The sequence below is a fragment of the Wyeomyia smithii genome, chromosome 3 (genome assembly GCF_029784165.1).
Source record: "Wyeomyia smithii strain HCP4-BCI-WySm-NY-G18 chromosome 3, ASM2978416v1, whole genome shotgun sequence".
Lineage (NCBI taxonomy): Eukaryota > Metazoa > Arthropoda > Insecta > Diptera > Culicidae > Wyeomyia > Wyeomyia smithii.
Genome location: NC_073696.1, coordinates 245445235 through 245462669, shown reverse-complemented (window position 1 = coordinate 245462669; position 17435 = coordinate 245445235). Strand labels below are relative to the sequence as shown.

The following is a 17435-nucleotide window of genomic DNA, read 5'->3' as shown; positions in this document are numbered from 1 at the left end:
CGTTTCTTTTATGTTCTTCAGCGTTCAAGGCAATTTTCTCAACCAAAAATCACTGCACACCATAGCATAACTTGCTCCATAATTTATCTTTTTATATTCAAATAACGTTATTGATTTCCTGTGTTATTCATAATCATAATTATCCGTGGTATCAAGAGCTTCATATACTGTTTATATTCATTGTGTTAAATGTGTATAAGAGATAAAATGCACTCGTGATTTCTACTATAGTGTAATTTCTTATATTTTCAAAATTAGCTTACTGCCGACGGCATCCAACTTAATTATATTCCATCGATTATCTATTGACTTCGTGTATACTTCAGATCAGACTCATACACGTCTAGTTCTATTACTCTTCTCTTCATTGAAAATATATCTTCTTGATATAGTAACTTTAGGGATTAAATAAAGTTTATGTAAACTTTGCTTCTGCAATTACTTCTCCGAGAATAATTTCTCCCATTGGTAGTACTTTTTTTTTAAATTAGGCTTTTCACTATTCAATAGCATTCTATATAATTCTCAGTTTTTCCACACACTATTGCTTATGATTTAACACATTTTATATACAACGGCACCCTACGGTACCAACTCCCATTTTATGATATGCGGTTCGATAGCAAGCTTTTGCTGCAGAATCGACTGCATCACATACTCGGTTGTGCAAATCTGGCATACGCCATGCTTTCCCTTCTGTATAAAAGGCTGAATTAGGATTCGGTCTTCCGGGCAGCTGACGATAACATAACAGCCAGGTTTGTCCAAATTCGCTTCTCGAATCTTTTTCACAGACCGAGCGCTTTTCTCCACCAGCCCCCCACTTAATTCGATCATCTGTTTTACATCTTTGAGAGATGGTTTTACCTGCGGAGTGATAAAGAAAATCTTCCCTTCGAATAGTTTGCTTCGGTTTGTCATTTCGAGCACTTTGTACAATCCACACTTAAAAGTCTCGTCCAGTTCCTTTACATCAAGCCGATAGTTTTCCACCGGGAGGAAATAGCCAGCGCTGGCACTGTCTGTAATCCACTTACTCGAAAGCAAATATTTGATACTGGTCAGTGCAGTTATCAGCTTCACCGTTCGGGCTACTCGCGTCATCACCAGATGAGTAGCGTCCGCTGGTCCGTTAGCTATCCGGCCACCGAGAGTTCTACTCGAAATGAACGAAATTTTCAAATAAACATTCAAATTATTGTGATTTAAAAAAAACTTACATAACAGCCCGCGTTAGTCCTTCCGTATTGTCGATTTGGGAGAACAAGATGTTCGGTATGCTCTCCGCATCCGGCTGGCGTTGGCAGACAATCTCCGCAGGAACAGGCTCTAACGGTGGAAGTGTACGTGGTTTTTTCGCTGGTGTCGCCGGTTGTGGTGGCTCCGACAAGCTACGTTTTACACGCTCGTGCGATTCTGGCGTAAGGTTGATGGGTGATTTCCAGGCAGCTGAAATTAGACCCAAATATTTTACTGACTAACCGTCTGTTGATTAGCGTTGTCATACTTACTCATCAAATGCATAACCAGATTGTAGTCGATCCGAAATGGGCAGCTTAGATTAAACTGTTGATACTTGGGTCCATCACACTGCTGCATCGCGCTAAGGTTCCCGAGTAAAATGTCACTCAACCACACCGTGTTGACCGTCGGGATGTTCCACTCTTTCGCATACTTGTACTTCTGATTGTCGATGCGTTTGCATACCAATACCGTGTTTGATTTGCTGAAATATGGCGTCATTTTGGCGCCAGATTCCTCGATCATCTGCTTAATACGGATCCGCTCATCCCCCTCGAAACCGGTGATAGACATGTTGTGCTTCGGAGCTGGTTTTTGATTACCGAAAATGGAAGGTGTTGGAAGATGGAGCGCTTGCCATGGTGGAAGAAGTTGTTTTTTCAGTACGATATCGTTCAGCCAGTAAGACGTAATGCACCGCTTCGCGTCTCTAATGGCCTGCATTACGACGCCGTGCCGTTGGGTTCGACATAGGACGTGGGTTACCTTGGGACTGTAATATTGCTCAATTTTACCGCCATGTTTCCTGATTATTGTTTTCCAGTCTTCAATGTCGTTTTTATGAGTTTCGTCGTACTCGATGATGAAAAATACACACTCCAGAAGGAACAACTCTGGCGGAAGTTTTAGGTTAGGATTGTGTCCGTAGTACTGCGGTCGAGGGAGAGGAGCTCGTCCCGGACTAAAAGGCGGAGCACCTTTCATGGTTGATGGGGACTGTGGGATACCCGGTGTTCCCGGCGGTACTTGCTGCACAATTTGACTAACTACGGTACCCACCGGTGCACCGGAATTAGTTATATTTCCAAGAGTCCGGCGCTGTTGTTGTTGTTGTAGTACGATTAAATCCTGAGGTGATCGAGGTGTCATAGTTTGCTGCAGAGCGGCATTATGCTGTGCGGTCATCATCCTGAGTGTGCCAGCAGCAGATGGTTCGGAAGGAGCAGCACCCTCGGGAAGATTGGGAACAACATTTCCATTCGAACCAAGTCGGTTGCTGAGCATATTCGCAAGGGCAGTTTTCGTTTGGTTCTTCATTTGTTGGGCACCTGGCGGAGCGTTAGGATCTTGTGGTTGTCCAACAGGCGAACCAACAATAGTTTGCTGTACAATTGTCGCTGTGCCATCACCAATAGCAACCTCCGAAGGAAAGCCTGCACCGCGCGGAGAAATTGCCTGACCTTGTTGAGGTTGACCTTGAACACCTTTTTGAGCCTGCTCTCTTTGTAACTGCATTTGGAGCAATCTATGTTGCTGTTGCCGGTCAAGTAGCATCCGTTGTTGCTGTTGTGGAGAAACGTTTGGATCAACGGGAAATTGCCCCATTGGTGATCCCGGAGGAACCACATTTTGCTGAGTTATGGGGCTGAGACCAGGGGCTCCAGGTCGAACCACACCCTGTCGAGCATTTTGTTGCTGTATCCACTGCATTTGCTGCTGTTGGTTGAGCCCTGGAGGCATTGGTCCTCGATAGATTATTTGCTGCTGGCGAACACCGGGTTGAGCTCCCGGATGTCCGGGACGAGCTTGGAAAGCAGCTGCTTGTTGCTGTCTTTGCATCAACACCCGCTGTTTGGCTTGAAGTCTATCAATGTATTCCTGGCGGCTGGCGGGATCCATCTTCTGAAGAGCGGCATGTGCTTGCGGATCCAATTGAATGTATTGCCGTTGAACCTGTGGTCTGAGAGTTGATCTAATAAACTGAGGAGGACCTCCCAGCTGACCAGGAGCAACTCCTGCCGGGCCAGGCACGGGAGTTCCAGGTGGAACAATAGTCTGTTGAATAATTGTGGCACCTGCCGGAATTCCCTGCTGCTGCTGCTGTTGAAATTGTTGGAGCGGCGATTGATTAGGCTGCTGAATTGGACTCTGTGGTGTCCATTGCTGTTGCTGAGGCTGTCCAGGTTGCTGTCCTGGCATAAGCTGTTGTTGTTGGATTAATTCTCCTCCAGGACCAGTTTGTTGCATTATCGGGCCATCCATTGGAGGCGCCTGTCCAGGTCCTTGATTTACAATTTGCTGTTGCAGAATAGTTGGACCTTGACCCGGCGGTTGACCAGGTTGTTGCAGAAGCTGATGAACAGTTCCCCCACTGGTCGAAAGTGTTTGTTGTATGATTTGCTGTTGTGGTTGAGCCGATTGAGAACTCTGAATGATTAACGGCTGTTGTTGTTGCGATTGTTGTTGTTGCTGTTGCTGCTGCTGCTGTTGAGCGAGCATCTGCTGCTGTATAATGGTTGGTTGCTGATTCGAAATCATTTGTTGCTGTTGAACAACGATCGTTTGCTGCTGTTGAGGTTGCCCTGATTGCTGACCCGGCATCATGCCGGTTCCGACAGGTGTCAGAATCGATTGCTGCTGTTGCGGCTGCGATTGGCCAGCCATGCCTGGCTGTTGGTTGAGACTCTGTTGCAACGATCGTTGCTGTATGTGTACTACATTTTGGCCTGTTTGCTGCAAAATCTGACCTTGCTGATTGGGGCCTGCTCCGCTCACAATTATCTGTTGTGTTTGCTGCTGCTGCTGCTGTTGTTGTTGCTTTTGCTGTTGCAAGGTTTGCATATACTGAATCCGCTGCTGCTGGGTCATGGCCTGCATTTGACCGGGAAGAGGACCGGACGAGGAAGTGATAATCTGTTGCTGGTTTCCACTTTGATTGATGATGACAATGTTCTGCGGTTGACTTCCTGGCGGATTACTACCTGGTGGGCCCTGAAGAACCTGCTGTTGCACAATACGCTGAACAATCTGCTGCGGAGGTCCCTGTTGTTGGCCGGGTCCAGGACCTCCAGGTTTTTGCATTTGCTGTTGTTGTTGCTGTTGCTGCTGTTGAATAATTTGTTGTTGCTGCTGCGGTTGCGACTGTGATTGTTGCTGTTGCTGCGGCTGCTGACCCGAGGGTTGTCCTACAATCAACTGCTTAGTGATGGTTTGATAGTTCGACGAGATTGGAGGATGGATAATTGTTTGCTGGATTATCTTCGGCTGTTGACCTTGACCGGTTTGCAATTGCTGTAAATTTTGTTGCTGAATCATTTGACTACCTGGAGTGCTTGGTTGAGTACCGGATTGATTGGCCATTTGTTGCTGTGAGAGAGTTCGTTGTATCATAAGCTGCTGTTGTTGCTGCTGTGATTGCTGCTGAACCTGTCCCGGAAGATGCTGAATTTGTTGTTGGTTAACTTGAACCTGTTGTTGGCTTATTTGTATTTGTTGCTGGGACGATGGGGGTGGTGGCGGCTGTTGAACATTTCCGGGGGGTCCTTGATTGATCGTTATCTGTCGAATGATTTTCTGTTGCTGCTGTGCATTTGGTGCCTCAGTACCAGCAGTTAAATTTGACATGATTTGCTGTATTTGTTGCTGCTGTTGGGTTTGCTGTTGTTGTTGAAGGTTTTGAGCACCCTTATACACTACTTGAATATTCTGTTTTTGCTGCCCTGGCTGTTGCTGAATAACTTGCTGAATAATCTGATTGGGTTGATTCGGTTGCATTTGAATTTGGGTTTGCTGAATAATCTGCTGCTGTGGCGGTTGCGATTGTTGTTGTTGTTGTTGCTGCTGCTGCTGCAATATTTGCTGCTGAGATTGCGACTGGAGAATCTGCTGTTGCTGCTGCTGCTGCAATTGCTTCTGCTGCTGTAGCAGTTGCTGCTGAGCCATTTTTTGTTGGATTTGGTTAACATTGTGCTGCACCTGCTGTTGCAGGGTTTGCTGTTGAATGTTTTGCTGTGCATTCGATTGATTTGATTGCTGCAGAACCTGCTGTTGCATTTGCTGCTGCTGTTGCTGTTGATGCTGCTGTTGTAACTGTTGTTGCTGATGCTGTTGCTGTTGTTGCATTTGAAGTTGCTGCTGTTGTAGTTGTTGTTGATGCATCTGTTGTTGCTGAAGTTGCAGTTGTTGATGTTGCTGCTGTGTTAGCTGCTGTTGCTGCTGAATCGCGGAACTAAAGAAAAATAAAAAAAAATGTTTTGTGAATTATTAAATAAATAAGACATAATAATTAAAAACATAGTTTACCTTTGGATTTGCACTTGTTGCTGTGGTGATTGTTGTAATTGTTGTGGCTGCATCTGCTGCGAATTGGGTATTTGTTGATTTTGTGACTGCGGTTGTTGCATCGACTGTGAATGCACCTGTTGTAGCTGCTGCTGCTGTACCATAGACTGAGGTTGCTGTGCATTCTGATTTTGTGACTGTTGCATTGTTATCTGTTTGAAGTGTAAAGCAAAAATTAATAATAATGACAAATTTAAAATTTGAATTATATTCAGTAATGAAAAGATAACAAATTGAAAGTCAATAAAAACAGCCTTCTCTCTATACCTTTTGGAAATGTTGAATATTTTGTTGCTGTAAATGTAAGTGCTGTTGCTGTTGTTGCTGCTGAAACTGAATTTGTTGTTGCTGTTGCTGAATTTGCTGTTGAATTTGTTGCTGCTGTTGCAAGTTTTGGTTGACAGAAGGACCGTTTGGTCGGTTCAGATTTTGTAACGATTGGTGTTGAATTTGTTGCTGCTGCACTTGATCAGGAATCTGTGGTTGTTGATGGGGCCCGGGAGGTCTTGGGAATCGGGAACCTACTAGCTGCTGCTGTTGGCTCTGTATGGTTTGAATGATTTGTGGCTGCTGCTGTTGAGGAATAGGAGCCGGTGCGTTTTGAGCTGCAGCTGTGATTTTAACTGTGTCCTGGTTACTCTGGCTAGTAACTGGCAACTTTCCTTGGACAGCTGAGACTTCTCCGTCTTTTTTACCGTTTCCACTAGTTGGAACTTCTGTTTTGGCAATATTTTCTTCGAAATCGAAACCAATTATACTGGCCAGTGGCTTCTCGGATTCCGGCTTTTGCAACGGTGTGGCTGGTCGCTGTGGAGCTTGTTTAAAAATTCTTGGTGTAATCACTAATCGAGGATGATAGATTTCGGTAGCCAGCAAATGGTTGTTTTTTGCACTCTCAGTGACCCAGTCTGGAGTTATCACCGTTAAACCAGCAACACTGAGAGCTTTCGTATAAATTGGCCCTTTTGCCACACTGGAAATCAGATGCGTCGTCTTTCGATCAAGTACCTTTCGAAACGAACCTCCGTAAAACGTTACAATTGTGTACAGTTTCTTTAGATCACGGTTATCCAACTGAATAGCCGCAAACGTAAGATTACTGAACAGGGACGACTTAAGCGGAAAGTATGCTTTCGTCGAAGCCGGTCGACCGAGGCGCACAGATGCAAGAACCCAAGATTCAGTAACTGATGGGACTTCGTAGAGCTCTGCAGCCTGAGTTATTTCATTCTCATCGTAGTTCACTCCACACACGACATGAGTAATGAAATCCATAAATTTGAAAATTGATGCTCCGCCATCTTCCAGTAGTTTTGCAACCTACAAAATAAAGTTAGTGTTTACCGTACGTTTTTAAATTTTGATGTGATGAATTGATGTAACCTTTGGGTCAAGCGTTCCTGTCACGAAACATTTAACGGATTTGAACAAATCGTCCCGGATTTTGAGGTTCTCCAGGGCACTGCCTACTGAATCACTCGCACGGTTTTCATCGTTTGCACTCATTGTTACTGTTTACTATTACTATTTTCGTTATAATTTTCATGGAAAACAATCCACCGCGACGACGAGCATTAGTAAACACTTTCATTTCATACAAACACCACGAGATCAGTCAGGTTCGGAAAGCGGCTATCGTAAGCAAGCAGACACAACAGCGGATTGAAAAAAAACGCAAGCTTTTGTACAACACTTGGAAAAACACCAATACCACTGCCACCGTCTCCCGAAGGAGAGCAGGCAAAAAAAAGAATCCGCAGAACTAATTTCTTCCGATTTTGTGTACACTTTTTAGACTAATCAAAAACACTTTTACTCCTGGATTCCAGCAGCACCTGCTTCCGAAACACCGTCTCCAACAAAATACAGCTACTTTTTTCAGAACGTTGCACTTTTTCGGCGTTTTTTTGTCGTAAATCGCATCGAGTGAAAAATGCTGATCCGAAATCTTCTTGACGCACTTCGATTTTCAGCAGCTCGCAAGTTCAACAAGACTCACACACGTTCGCGGTTGTGTGCGTGTCAAGAAATGCAAGCAAAATGCAAAATTTTGACATTTTGTAACGATACAGGGTCAGCAAGAAGCAGACAGAAGTGACTGTACGGAAGTGGGATTTTGGTACGGTACACAGAGCGAAGTTGAGAGCGAAAACTTTAATTTACACAATTTCGATTTGATCGCGTGATTTGTTTTTTGGGTTGAAAAATACATTAGATAGCATATTAATGCCTGTTTCTTTTAGAACAAAACGCGCCGAAATCGTTACCATACAGTTTTTACAACGACGAATTCGGGGTGTTTCGTTTTAAAAGAAACAAATAATATTTGCTGATATAAAGCTTTTCGAACTGGTTTGAAGAATAATTATTCATCATCGACTGGATACATAACGATTAGCTTTTTTTTATTAGTTACAGTGTTATATTCAATGCATTATCTTGATATTATTACCTTTTGGCTAATAGTATTGACAAGTTTTATTACTCCTCTACTTTATTATTTAAAATCGAAGCATAAACTTTACTAACGTTTACATTGGTTTAATGAATTTCAATGTTTTCCTACTGTTAACGCTCTCATTTATTTGTTTGAAAATCTGATTGAAAACTGTTGAAAAAATCCGGCATGCGTACCAAAATTGGTAGGCATATATGTTTTATGATATCCAACTTCAAATCAAACTCGTGCCTAAGCATCCCTTTATTTAGCACATTTCCGAATCGTTAAATCAATCGTTTCGCGCATTGGTCATGTTGATACTTCCTATTTAACCCTCCAGTGCCCTCTTCGGACGGTCTCCAGTTAAACCTCTAAAAAACTCCAATCAATAATTAAAAAAACGTTTATAAAGATTCATATCGATTTTTTCGAAGTTCATCTGAAAATTAACTTGGGCACTAGAGGGTTAAGCTGATTGCATAAACAAAATTATATACGAAATATCAAACACTACTATCGGAACGAATAAAACACGCAATTGTTAATATTCAACAATTTATTCCACTTCTTCTGATCAAAATACCGGACGCACTAATCCGGTCTTCTAATATTTTATACTCAACGATACAGATAGTCAGCGTTTATGTTAGACGCTATTTCAGATTCCCACTTGTCTCCATTGCTGAGCAGCTTCTCCTTATTGTACAGAAGCTCCTCGTGCGTTTCAGTGGAAAACTCGAAGTTGGGCCCTTCGACGATAGCATCTACCGGACAGGCTTCCTAAAACACATAAAAATGAGATATTGGAAACATGACTTAAAGTTCTAGTCCTTTACTTACCTGACAGAATCCACAATAGATACATTTCGTCATATCGATATCATAGCGCGTAGTTCTGCGGCTACCGTCGGCTCGTTCTTCCGCCTCAATGGTGATAGCCTGCGCCGGGCAAATAGCCTCACATAATTTGCACGCGATGCAACGTTCCTCTCCACTAGGATACCGACGTAGGGCATGCTCTCCCCGAAATCGTGGACTCAGCGGACCCTTCTCGAAGGGGTAATTAATAGTGGCCGGTTCCTTAAAAATGTGTGCCAAAGTAACTGCAGCTCCTCGAAATAACTCCGTCCAGAAAAGAGTCTGAGCTGCGCGGTCCGTAATATCGGTCATCTCCATGCTCGGATCTTGATTGTTTACATAATAGTACTGCTCCGGCTTGATTTCAGTTGCCCTCGGTGCATTGCTGTACGAACGGTACACGGCAGCCGGGCGTACAAGTCGATTGCCTGTAGATAACCGGGATTAATTAAACAATAACGCATAGGGAAACTTCGTTTTGACTGGGACTTACTGTGTTTTGCAATGGAAAATATTTTCACGAGAGACATGATTCGAATTAAACAACTTTTTACGCTACAAAATAGAATTCAGTGAAAATCTTTTTCGATCGAACTCTATTGACAGCTGCTTTTGTTATTACGTAAGATTGGTAACCATTCTGACAGCACACCAGACAGTAAACTTCAAAAGGGAATATTAATAGGGTTGGGGACTGATCATATTGCACCATACAATTAGCGAAGTAAAAAGGACTGATCATATTGCACCATACAATTAGCGAAGTAGAAAGTGCTATACGAATAAAATTGATAAGTTGTTGTAAACATAATGATTTTCCATTAAAACAGACAAAAAACTGCGATAAAATATTCAATCGTAATATCTAAAGCATAGTTTACAGTTCTAAGCGAAGTAAGAAAATTAGGCTTGTGAAAAAGCATAAATTTCGCTAGCGAAATCTGTCGTGGAAATCTAGTTGTGGAACACGCAGGTATTTCACCAGTCTGCAGTTTACTGAAGTAGGTAATCCGCTCACGAACTGATCTGAAGAGCGGGTTCTTCAAAGTGAGTGAGTGATTCACTGCTACTTCAGTCAATAAGCGTTAGATGATTTTGTTGATCAGACACCGCAATCGAGAGCCATGTGAATCTTCACTCCAAGCGCAAAGCGGCGCGCGAAACTGCAATAGAACTCACAGCAACCAGCTGCCGCAGGTTGTCTGCTCATCACAGTTTACAAACAGGCGCTGAGTACGCACACGAATGGATGGCAAATAAAAGTGAAACGGAAAGAGCTAAAGAACAAGTTCACTAATATTCTGAGCCTATATAGATGCTGGCAATCGGCACGCGAGCTGATCAGAAGAGTCAGTTCTTCCGAAAGACGAAATCTTTTGATCGCGAGCGGATTGCCTGCGAGCTGATTAAAAGAACCGGTTCATCGGATCGGAATAACCTGTTTAGCAGTTTACAGTTTACGGAAAGCGAAATTCATGAGTTTACACTTCAAGTGAAGTGTTAATGGCCGGAATTGCCAGAACTTCCATGCGCTGAAGAGTCAAATTTTTGCTAGCTGCCCAAGTTAAAAAGATGTGAACTAAAACTTCCAATTTCGCTGGATCGAAATTTGTTTACAGTTCCAAGCGAAATAAAATTTTTGCGGCTTGCATTTTTCATGCGTGGACAAATTAACATTCTGTATGCGATTTTCATTTCACCTGAAACTCTAACTAGGGCCTCAAAAGATGGCGGATTTTTTTTTGACAAATCTATATAATACATATAAAATGTCTGTATGAATCTGCATGGCCCTGCAAAATGCAAAATTATTAATACATTGATACCTAATCATTTGTCAATAGGATCTATCTGAGTACATCCTTAACGGTGCGTTTCTATACCCCGTTTGGCAGCGCTCTATCATCACTTCATACTGTACCAGTCGCTGCTAAACGCGTTAAAGAAATAGTAGCGGGACCTCCGGGAAGCATCGCGCTCTCAAATTTGGCAGCCCGATAACAGCGCTGCTGAAGGTTTATGCTGAATGAAATGTCAAACAGAGACGATCAAGACCAGGGGAGTATAAACGTCAAAATTTTGCCTACCAATCATGAATTCATCATGGTGTCGAAATTTCATTTAAAATGCTTACACAAAATATCTTATTCATCGAAAGTGCACATTGTATTGAAAACAAACGTTGAGTCTTGATTTTTCACATCTATAAAGGTATTTTTTCGAGAATAAGTCAATGAACAATTATGGGACGTTAACTCTATTTCAACTGTCTTAGGGCGAACCAATCAAAAAGCGGGTACCAGAATCGTTGGTACCAGAATCAATGAGTGGTATATGAAAAATATATGAAGTTTGACAGCCACAAGAGCCCCCTGATCAAAACGATAGCAACGACCGCTGTGAAAACGGGCGAGTTAGCAAAAAAGTCGCGCTGTACACATTCGCCATAACAACTTGAATAGTAGCGCACTGTAAGAGCAAGCCCACCAGTGGCTACATTGAAGTTTCTAAAGCTAGTTTGGCAACTCCCACCATAACGCGGCAACCGCACTGGGTGTTGCTATGTTGGTTTGGGAAATAGCAATCCCCACCTCGGGTAGTAGCGAGTTATTAAATTTTGAAACGCGCCGCATCGTTGCTATTTGATGAATAATGTCAAACTGTTGTTAGTTTTGTTGTGCTCGAAAGTAAATGTTCGTAACAATATTATGAAAATAGTGAGTGTTTCGAACATAATTGGTCGGCCCCGGAAGACGAAACGCTTTGCCTTGGTTAAACACGTCGTAGGACGCAAGTATTGGCGTGAACCAGTCTATTTTAATTTCGTTTGAGCTGAAATTTTACACAGGGTGTTTTTTTTTCGGGCGGGTAAACATTAATAGTTTTTTTTTAAATTCGAGATGACCATTCTGGTTGGCACTCTGATCTACACGAAGCATAAAGCTCAAGTCCTCCTAAGATTGGTCAACCATGTCATTATTTCAATGAACCTGGAAGGTTTGAGCTAATTGCTCGGGAGTATTACCGACTATTGCTGCTGACTCTTTTGAAGGCATGTTAGTCTCAGTTTCCCGTTCCGTCCGGTTGTTGAATAAAAAACCATTTTTCGCATCTATAGCTGTTTTAATCTTCGAAAACAACGTAAAACGAATTCGAAAGCGGCGTCGGAACTGGTCATCGTTATAGACCGGTGTTTCCGAAAAAAAAAATTGTTAAAACGCTGGATGGCAAACTTCCTCAGCATAGCCTAGCATAGCATAGGTCAATATTTTACCGTTTTCCAGGCTGAGAGCCATCCCGAATCTTTCCAAAACAACAATTTCGAGAACAATTTCCACGTTCTTCATTTAAATTTTGTTTGGCTGCAAATTTGCAAATATTAATAGCAAATTGTAGAAATCGAGACAGCACAAAGTACAATTAATGATAGTTCGTCAATTTTGAGTATAATAGTTATTGAAGGCAACGTTGCGAAACGTTCCACGGTCTAACGCAATTACTTTAATTAAACATACAAGGATAAAAAAATCCATGCAAGCATAAACGAAGAAACCTGCAACAGAATTGTGTTATCGATAATTTGGGAGAACGGAAACAAAGTTAAAACAGAGTTGCTTGAAATAAAGGGGATATTTTATGAAGCAGAAAGAACGCAGATCATTCCGGAAACAATTGACGGACAGATAAATTGGTTATTACTAGATGCGCAGAATTTTTGGGAAATACGACACACACCAACATTTTGTTAATACGAGCTAGTGACGGTCTTTAGAAATTAGCAACTACCGGCGTTAAAAAGAAATAGATGAATTGGTAATCTCCAATAGCAACGACCGGTGCGAACATCGGTTGCTATCCAAAATAGCAAAGGCCAGCGTTGTGAAAATAGCAACTCAAATGGCAACTCACCGGTGCGCTTGCTCTAAGGATACCCTTAGTAATTCGATATTAATCTCAACGTTTGAATTCTAGTGGAACTTAGACGTAAGGGTCTTTCCCGCGATAGTTGTCATCGTTTTGGTCAGGATATTTCCGGGTGCTGTAGCGTCGTGGCAGTTTAAAAATCAATTGCTTCACCAACCAGGTTTCGAAAAAAGGTTCAAATTCAACAAGAATTTTTTAGATATGTCCCCCATTTCACCGTGTAAGAACGAACGCTTATATAAAGGTGGTAAGGCAATGCGATATATGGAAAAAACATCATCATCGAATTTAAAGAACCGACCATGTACATTTTGTTTATTTGCCCAAAATAATCACCTGTGAAAATTTTCAGATTGACATGATTTAGGGTTGCCTCAAAGCACTTAAAATTTTGGTGTTTTGACCCTTGAAATTAACATTTCTAATAGAAGATTTTGTTTAAGATGCCTAATAAATATTAATTTGATTTAAATGTGGTTTTGTGTTTATTAGGTATCTTGAACTCGATTTTTTATCAGGGATGTTCATTTTCGAGGGTCAAAATATCAAAACTTTGAACACTTTCAGGCACCCCTAAATAATGTCCGTTTGAGCTGAAGTTTTGCACAGTTAATTTTTTTAGATCAATGAACTAAATGCACATGGTCGGTGACATGGCCAATTTTCGCTGCCACTCTAGCTTACATACAGTAAAATAAACTTGATACCGAGGTATTTCCAATTCGTTTCCGGATTAAGACATTTGGCTACGAACGAATTGGATTGTTTAGCTATATCAGTTTTTAAAAATTTTCTATCGCTATTTTTAAATTTTCAAATCACGAATCAGAACTGCTCGAAATAGCTACAATGACAGTTCGCCCATATACCAATTGTCATTGTAGCGATTTAGAGTGATTTTTTTTTTTTCATTTAAAAATCGAAGGACAATGATAAAAATTTTAAAAAATCACGTTTTGCTCAGAAAATTACATTTTATTACCTGATATATGAAAATCTGAAATCCGTGAGTAGCTAAACAACCCAGTTAAACTTTTTTCATGTTGATTGTCTGTATGGAATCTTTAAGCTTATGCGTGTCTGTATCGCAACTCAGAAAGTCTGTATAATACAGATTTGTCTGTATATCTGGTATCTCTACTTTACTAGTAATTGAATAAAACCCAGGGGTATGACGTTCGATTAATATTCCGTATCCAAAATCTTAATGCAATATGGCGTCATTTGTTCAGTAAGCAATTTGAAAACCATGATTTTTCTCGAACACAGTGCAGTACTTACATGAAGATATTATTACCGTGTGGTGTTACCAAAATTATTACATTACGGGAGTCACTCATTACGGGAGTCACTCATTACGGGAGTCACTCCACGGAGAAACATATTTCACTCTCACGCTCACTTCACTTATTGAGACCTATTCCTGATTCCACCTCAAGTGAGGTGAAGTGAAATTGACAGAGAAGTGAAATTGAGAATAGGACAAGTGAAATGAGAATTCCCAGTTCAAAAATTTCTATTGTCCAAGAAAGTCGATTTTTTCCGTTTTTACAGATAACACCAGATTTTTACAGATAACACCATACGTTTTCTGTATTTCCAAGACTTTTGGCATCAAATTTTTTTTTTGTTTTCGGTATAGAAAATTTCATGGACTACGCACTTTTTTAATTAATCAAAAAGTTGAAAAACAATTGTCATTAGTGGCATGCAAATCTTGTCGTGTCTTGCTGTGTCAGTGGTACCGCTATAAAATTTGGTAACGCAACTGTTACATCGGGTTTGACGTTTGTAGCATGACCCTGATAAAACCTGCGTGGTGTACGTATTTCGGTTCCGCACGGTATTATGATTAAAAATTGACCGAATTTTTAGCAGAGACATCAATCAAGCCATTGCAAACTAAATGATATGTGAACGACCAACGAACAACACTTTGCTATCTGTACAGTTAACAGTATTTGCTTTCTCAAAGTTCTGTTAATTGCTACAAGCTCTGACATAAGGCTCGTTTTTTTCGAATAAAATTTTTGAGGTAATGTTGCATACCTGTATTGTATGTATTAATGTAAATAAGAAAATTACAAAATGTGGTACACGGTAAGAGTCGAAAACCTATTAATGGGTATTGTTGTACCCATTTTTTTCTGTCATATGCGGCTGTCAAAAAATAGGTAAATTTAAAAATGTAAAATGGGTAAAATTGTACGCATTAGAAAGACATGTTCTTAGAAAAAAAAGGGTCACTTGTTTACCCATTAAACACTATTGCACGCTTAGCCTTGGGGCTAATAGCGGTCTCGATCAACTAGATTAGTTGAGAGAATTCGTTATCGATATTATTTTGGCACATTTTGTATGTGTAGGATAAGTACAACGATACACCGTGCCCCAGTGCTGAGTCGAGAAAAATTCCAGCTCGATAAGATCCTCGACTCGATCGGGAATCGAACCCGATATCACAACCGTGTGGGAGAGCTAGCCGACCGACATCGCTAACTACAGAGCCACGGGGACCACATGTTTACCCATTAATGGGTGAAAAAATACTTCTTTTTAGTTTGCTCTGTCGATTTGTTCGCACGCGTTTCTTCTACGATCTGTTTTATTTATTATTTGTCAACAATTGCCATGGAAGGACTTTAAAAGAGATTCGATACTGCGTCGTTTAAGAAGTTGCAAGGTAAACAGTATGTTAATTCAAGTATTGAATTTTACAATGTGAGATTTTTTTATATTTAGGTCTAGAATGTTCACTATCCGTATGGTATTGGTTTTGTTGCAGAGAATAGCGATTCTGACAATTGATGATAACAGATGAAATACTCCTGTATTCGTAAATAAGATTCATTTTTGCAAATAATTGAAAATAATTGATTTCACTTTCAATTCTTTTCATTTTTTTAGTGATAATCACAAAATTTCCGTTTGTTTAATAATGGGTAAAATTTCACCCATTTGCTTAAGAAAATTCATTTTTCAAAATAAGTGAAATTTCACCCAGTTTTTGACGTTTAATCGCTATACCCGTTAATGGGTAAATCGAGTTTACCCACTAAATGGGTTGGCTCACTTTTTGGCGAAATGGTTGAAAATAAAGAATCTGGTTCATTGTCAGGAGCGTACTCAAAAATATGGCATAATGGCAACATTGTTTTTGGTAGCAAAAAAAGAATATAATTTTGCGCTTAAATTGGTAACTTAGAGCTAGCAGCCCTAGCCACTGATTACATTACTCGGCAAGCTGCTGTCAATTGATTTCCTTTCTCGAGGCTTCCAGAATTTACACATTCTGCTCTGCTGACATTCATCATCTCACTTTTCACGTACGCGCACAAGGCCAAGGCGTTTTCAAAACTTAACATCGTGATTTCACAAGTTGGCGTTTTTACTTAAACTGTAGTAGAAACCATGTCGCAAAGTAGCATTGAAAATGTAAGAACGAGTACTTCTATCAGAAGGTAAATCAGTAAAACTAATTCGTCCTTCACAGCTCACTTCGGATCTGGAGGAACTCCGTCGACTGGCCGAGAGTGCAACCCGAATCCGGGTACAGCAAATGCTGTCCATTGACATTCGCAAACTGGAAACCGATCTAGAACAACAGAAAAATGCTTTGGCAAGCAAGGAATCACAGTCACCGGCATCGTCTAAACCTCCGGCTTCTGTACCAGGAGATTGTAAACGCTATCGTGTCGAGCTTAAGGAGTACGCATGGGATCAAAGTGATAAGTTTATCAAAATATTTGTCACGGTCAACGATGTCCAGCAGGTTCCGGAGGAGAATGTCAATGTCGAGTTTACTGAGAACTCATTCAACCTACTTATTGGTAACCTTAATAACAAGGATTACACATTTGTTGTAAACCATCTGCTGAACAACATCGATCCGAGCAAGAGCTACCGAAAGGTGAAGTCTGACATGGTTGCTATATATCTGGCGAAACAGAAGCCCACCAAGTGGGCCCACCTCACACTGACAGCCAAGCGCCTGCAGGACATGAAAGACGAACGGGTGTCGAAAAATGCGAAAGAATCCAGCGACGATCCGTCCAATGGGCTAATGAAAATGATGCAGCAGCTGTACGACAGCGGTGATCCGGAGACGAAACGCATGATAAACAAGGCATGGCACGAATCGCAGAACAAGAAAAGCGAACTGCAAGGGGCCGCGTATGTTGAGTAGATGGAACCAGCTGGCATTTATCACACAAACGATTTAATGTTAGTTCGTAGATTAGGCTTATGAAGTTCGATTCACTTATGTCGAATTCGTTTTTGCGGTGCAAAAATTGTTCATTTTTGGTCTTCGAATTGCAAAAAGTGTAGCACGCGAATGAAGCAGAGGGTAGTTCAGAAACACCAACGATAAATATAAAAGTTATCAAATGCCATAACAAAAGAAGAGCTACGCGCATTAATGTAATTTCAGTTGTGAGGTTTAGCACGAAACGGTGCATCATTACTTCGAAAACGAATTCGGCATTATTATACTATGTAATAACAATTATACATACCACTTATCAATAAACGAAACCTAATAATCAGTAATTTCAACTGCCGACCAGTTATTTCGTAGTTTGTGTCACAAACTAATGTGTACAAAAAAACGAAGGGTTAAACCTTACTC

The 17435-nt window shown here is 41.0% G+C and overlaps 3 protein-coding genes across 3 annotated transcripts; 1 reads left to right on the top strand and 2 right to left on the bottom strand.

The window, feature by feature from the left end:
- Positions 1-67: 67 nt before the first annotated feature.
- LOC129729632 (PAX-interacting protein 1) lies at positions 68-7567 on the bottom strand. The gene is made up of 6 exons (XM_055688350.1): positions 6967-7567; positions 5851-6903; positions 5545-5735; positions 1512-5470; positions 1221-1449; positions 68-1156 (listed from the first exon to the last, which is right to left on the bottom strand). The coding sequence occupies exons 1-6, from the start codon at positions 7087-7089 to the stop codon at positions 583-585; spliced, it is 6129 nt and encodes a 2042-aa protein (XP_055544325.1). The 5' UTR covers positions 7090-7567; the 3' UTR covers positions 68-582.
- A 994-nt stretch (positions 7568-8561) lies between these two features.
- Positions 8562-9533, bottom strand: LOC129729505 (NADH dehydrogenase (ubiquinone) 23 kDa subunit). The gene is made up of 3 exons (XM_055688121.1): positions 9375-9533; positions 8864-9309; positions 8562-8803 (listed from the first exon to the last, which is right to left on the bottom strand). The coding sequence occupies exons 1-3, from the start codon at positions 9409-9411 to the stop codon at positions 8642-8644; spliced, it is 645 nt and encodes a 214-aa protein (XP_055544096.1). The 5' UTR covers positions 9412-9533; the 3' UTR covers positions 8562-8641.
- A 6537-nt stretch (positions 9534-16070) lies between these two features.
- On the top strand, positions 16071-17356 carry LOC129727883 (calcyclin-binding protein). The gene is made up of 2 exons (XM_055686139.1): positions 16071-16240; positions 16299-17356. The coding sequence occupies exons 1-2, from the start codon at positions 16217-16219 to the stop codon at positions 16989-16991; spliced, it is 717 nt and encodes a 238-aa protein (XP_055542114.1). The 5' UTR covers positions 16071-16216; the 3' UTR covers positions 16992-17356.
- Positions 17357-17435: the final 79 nt, after the last annotated feature.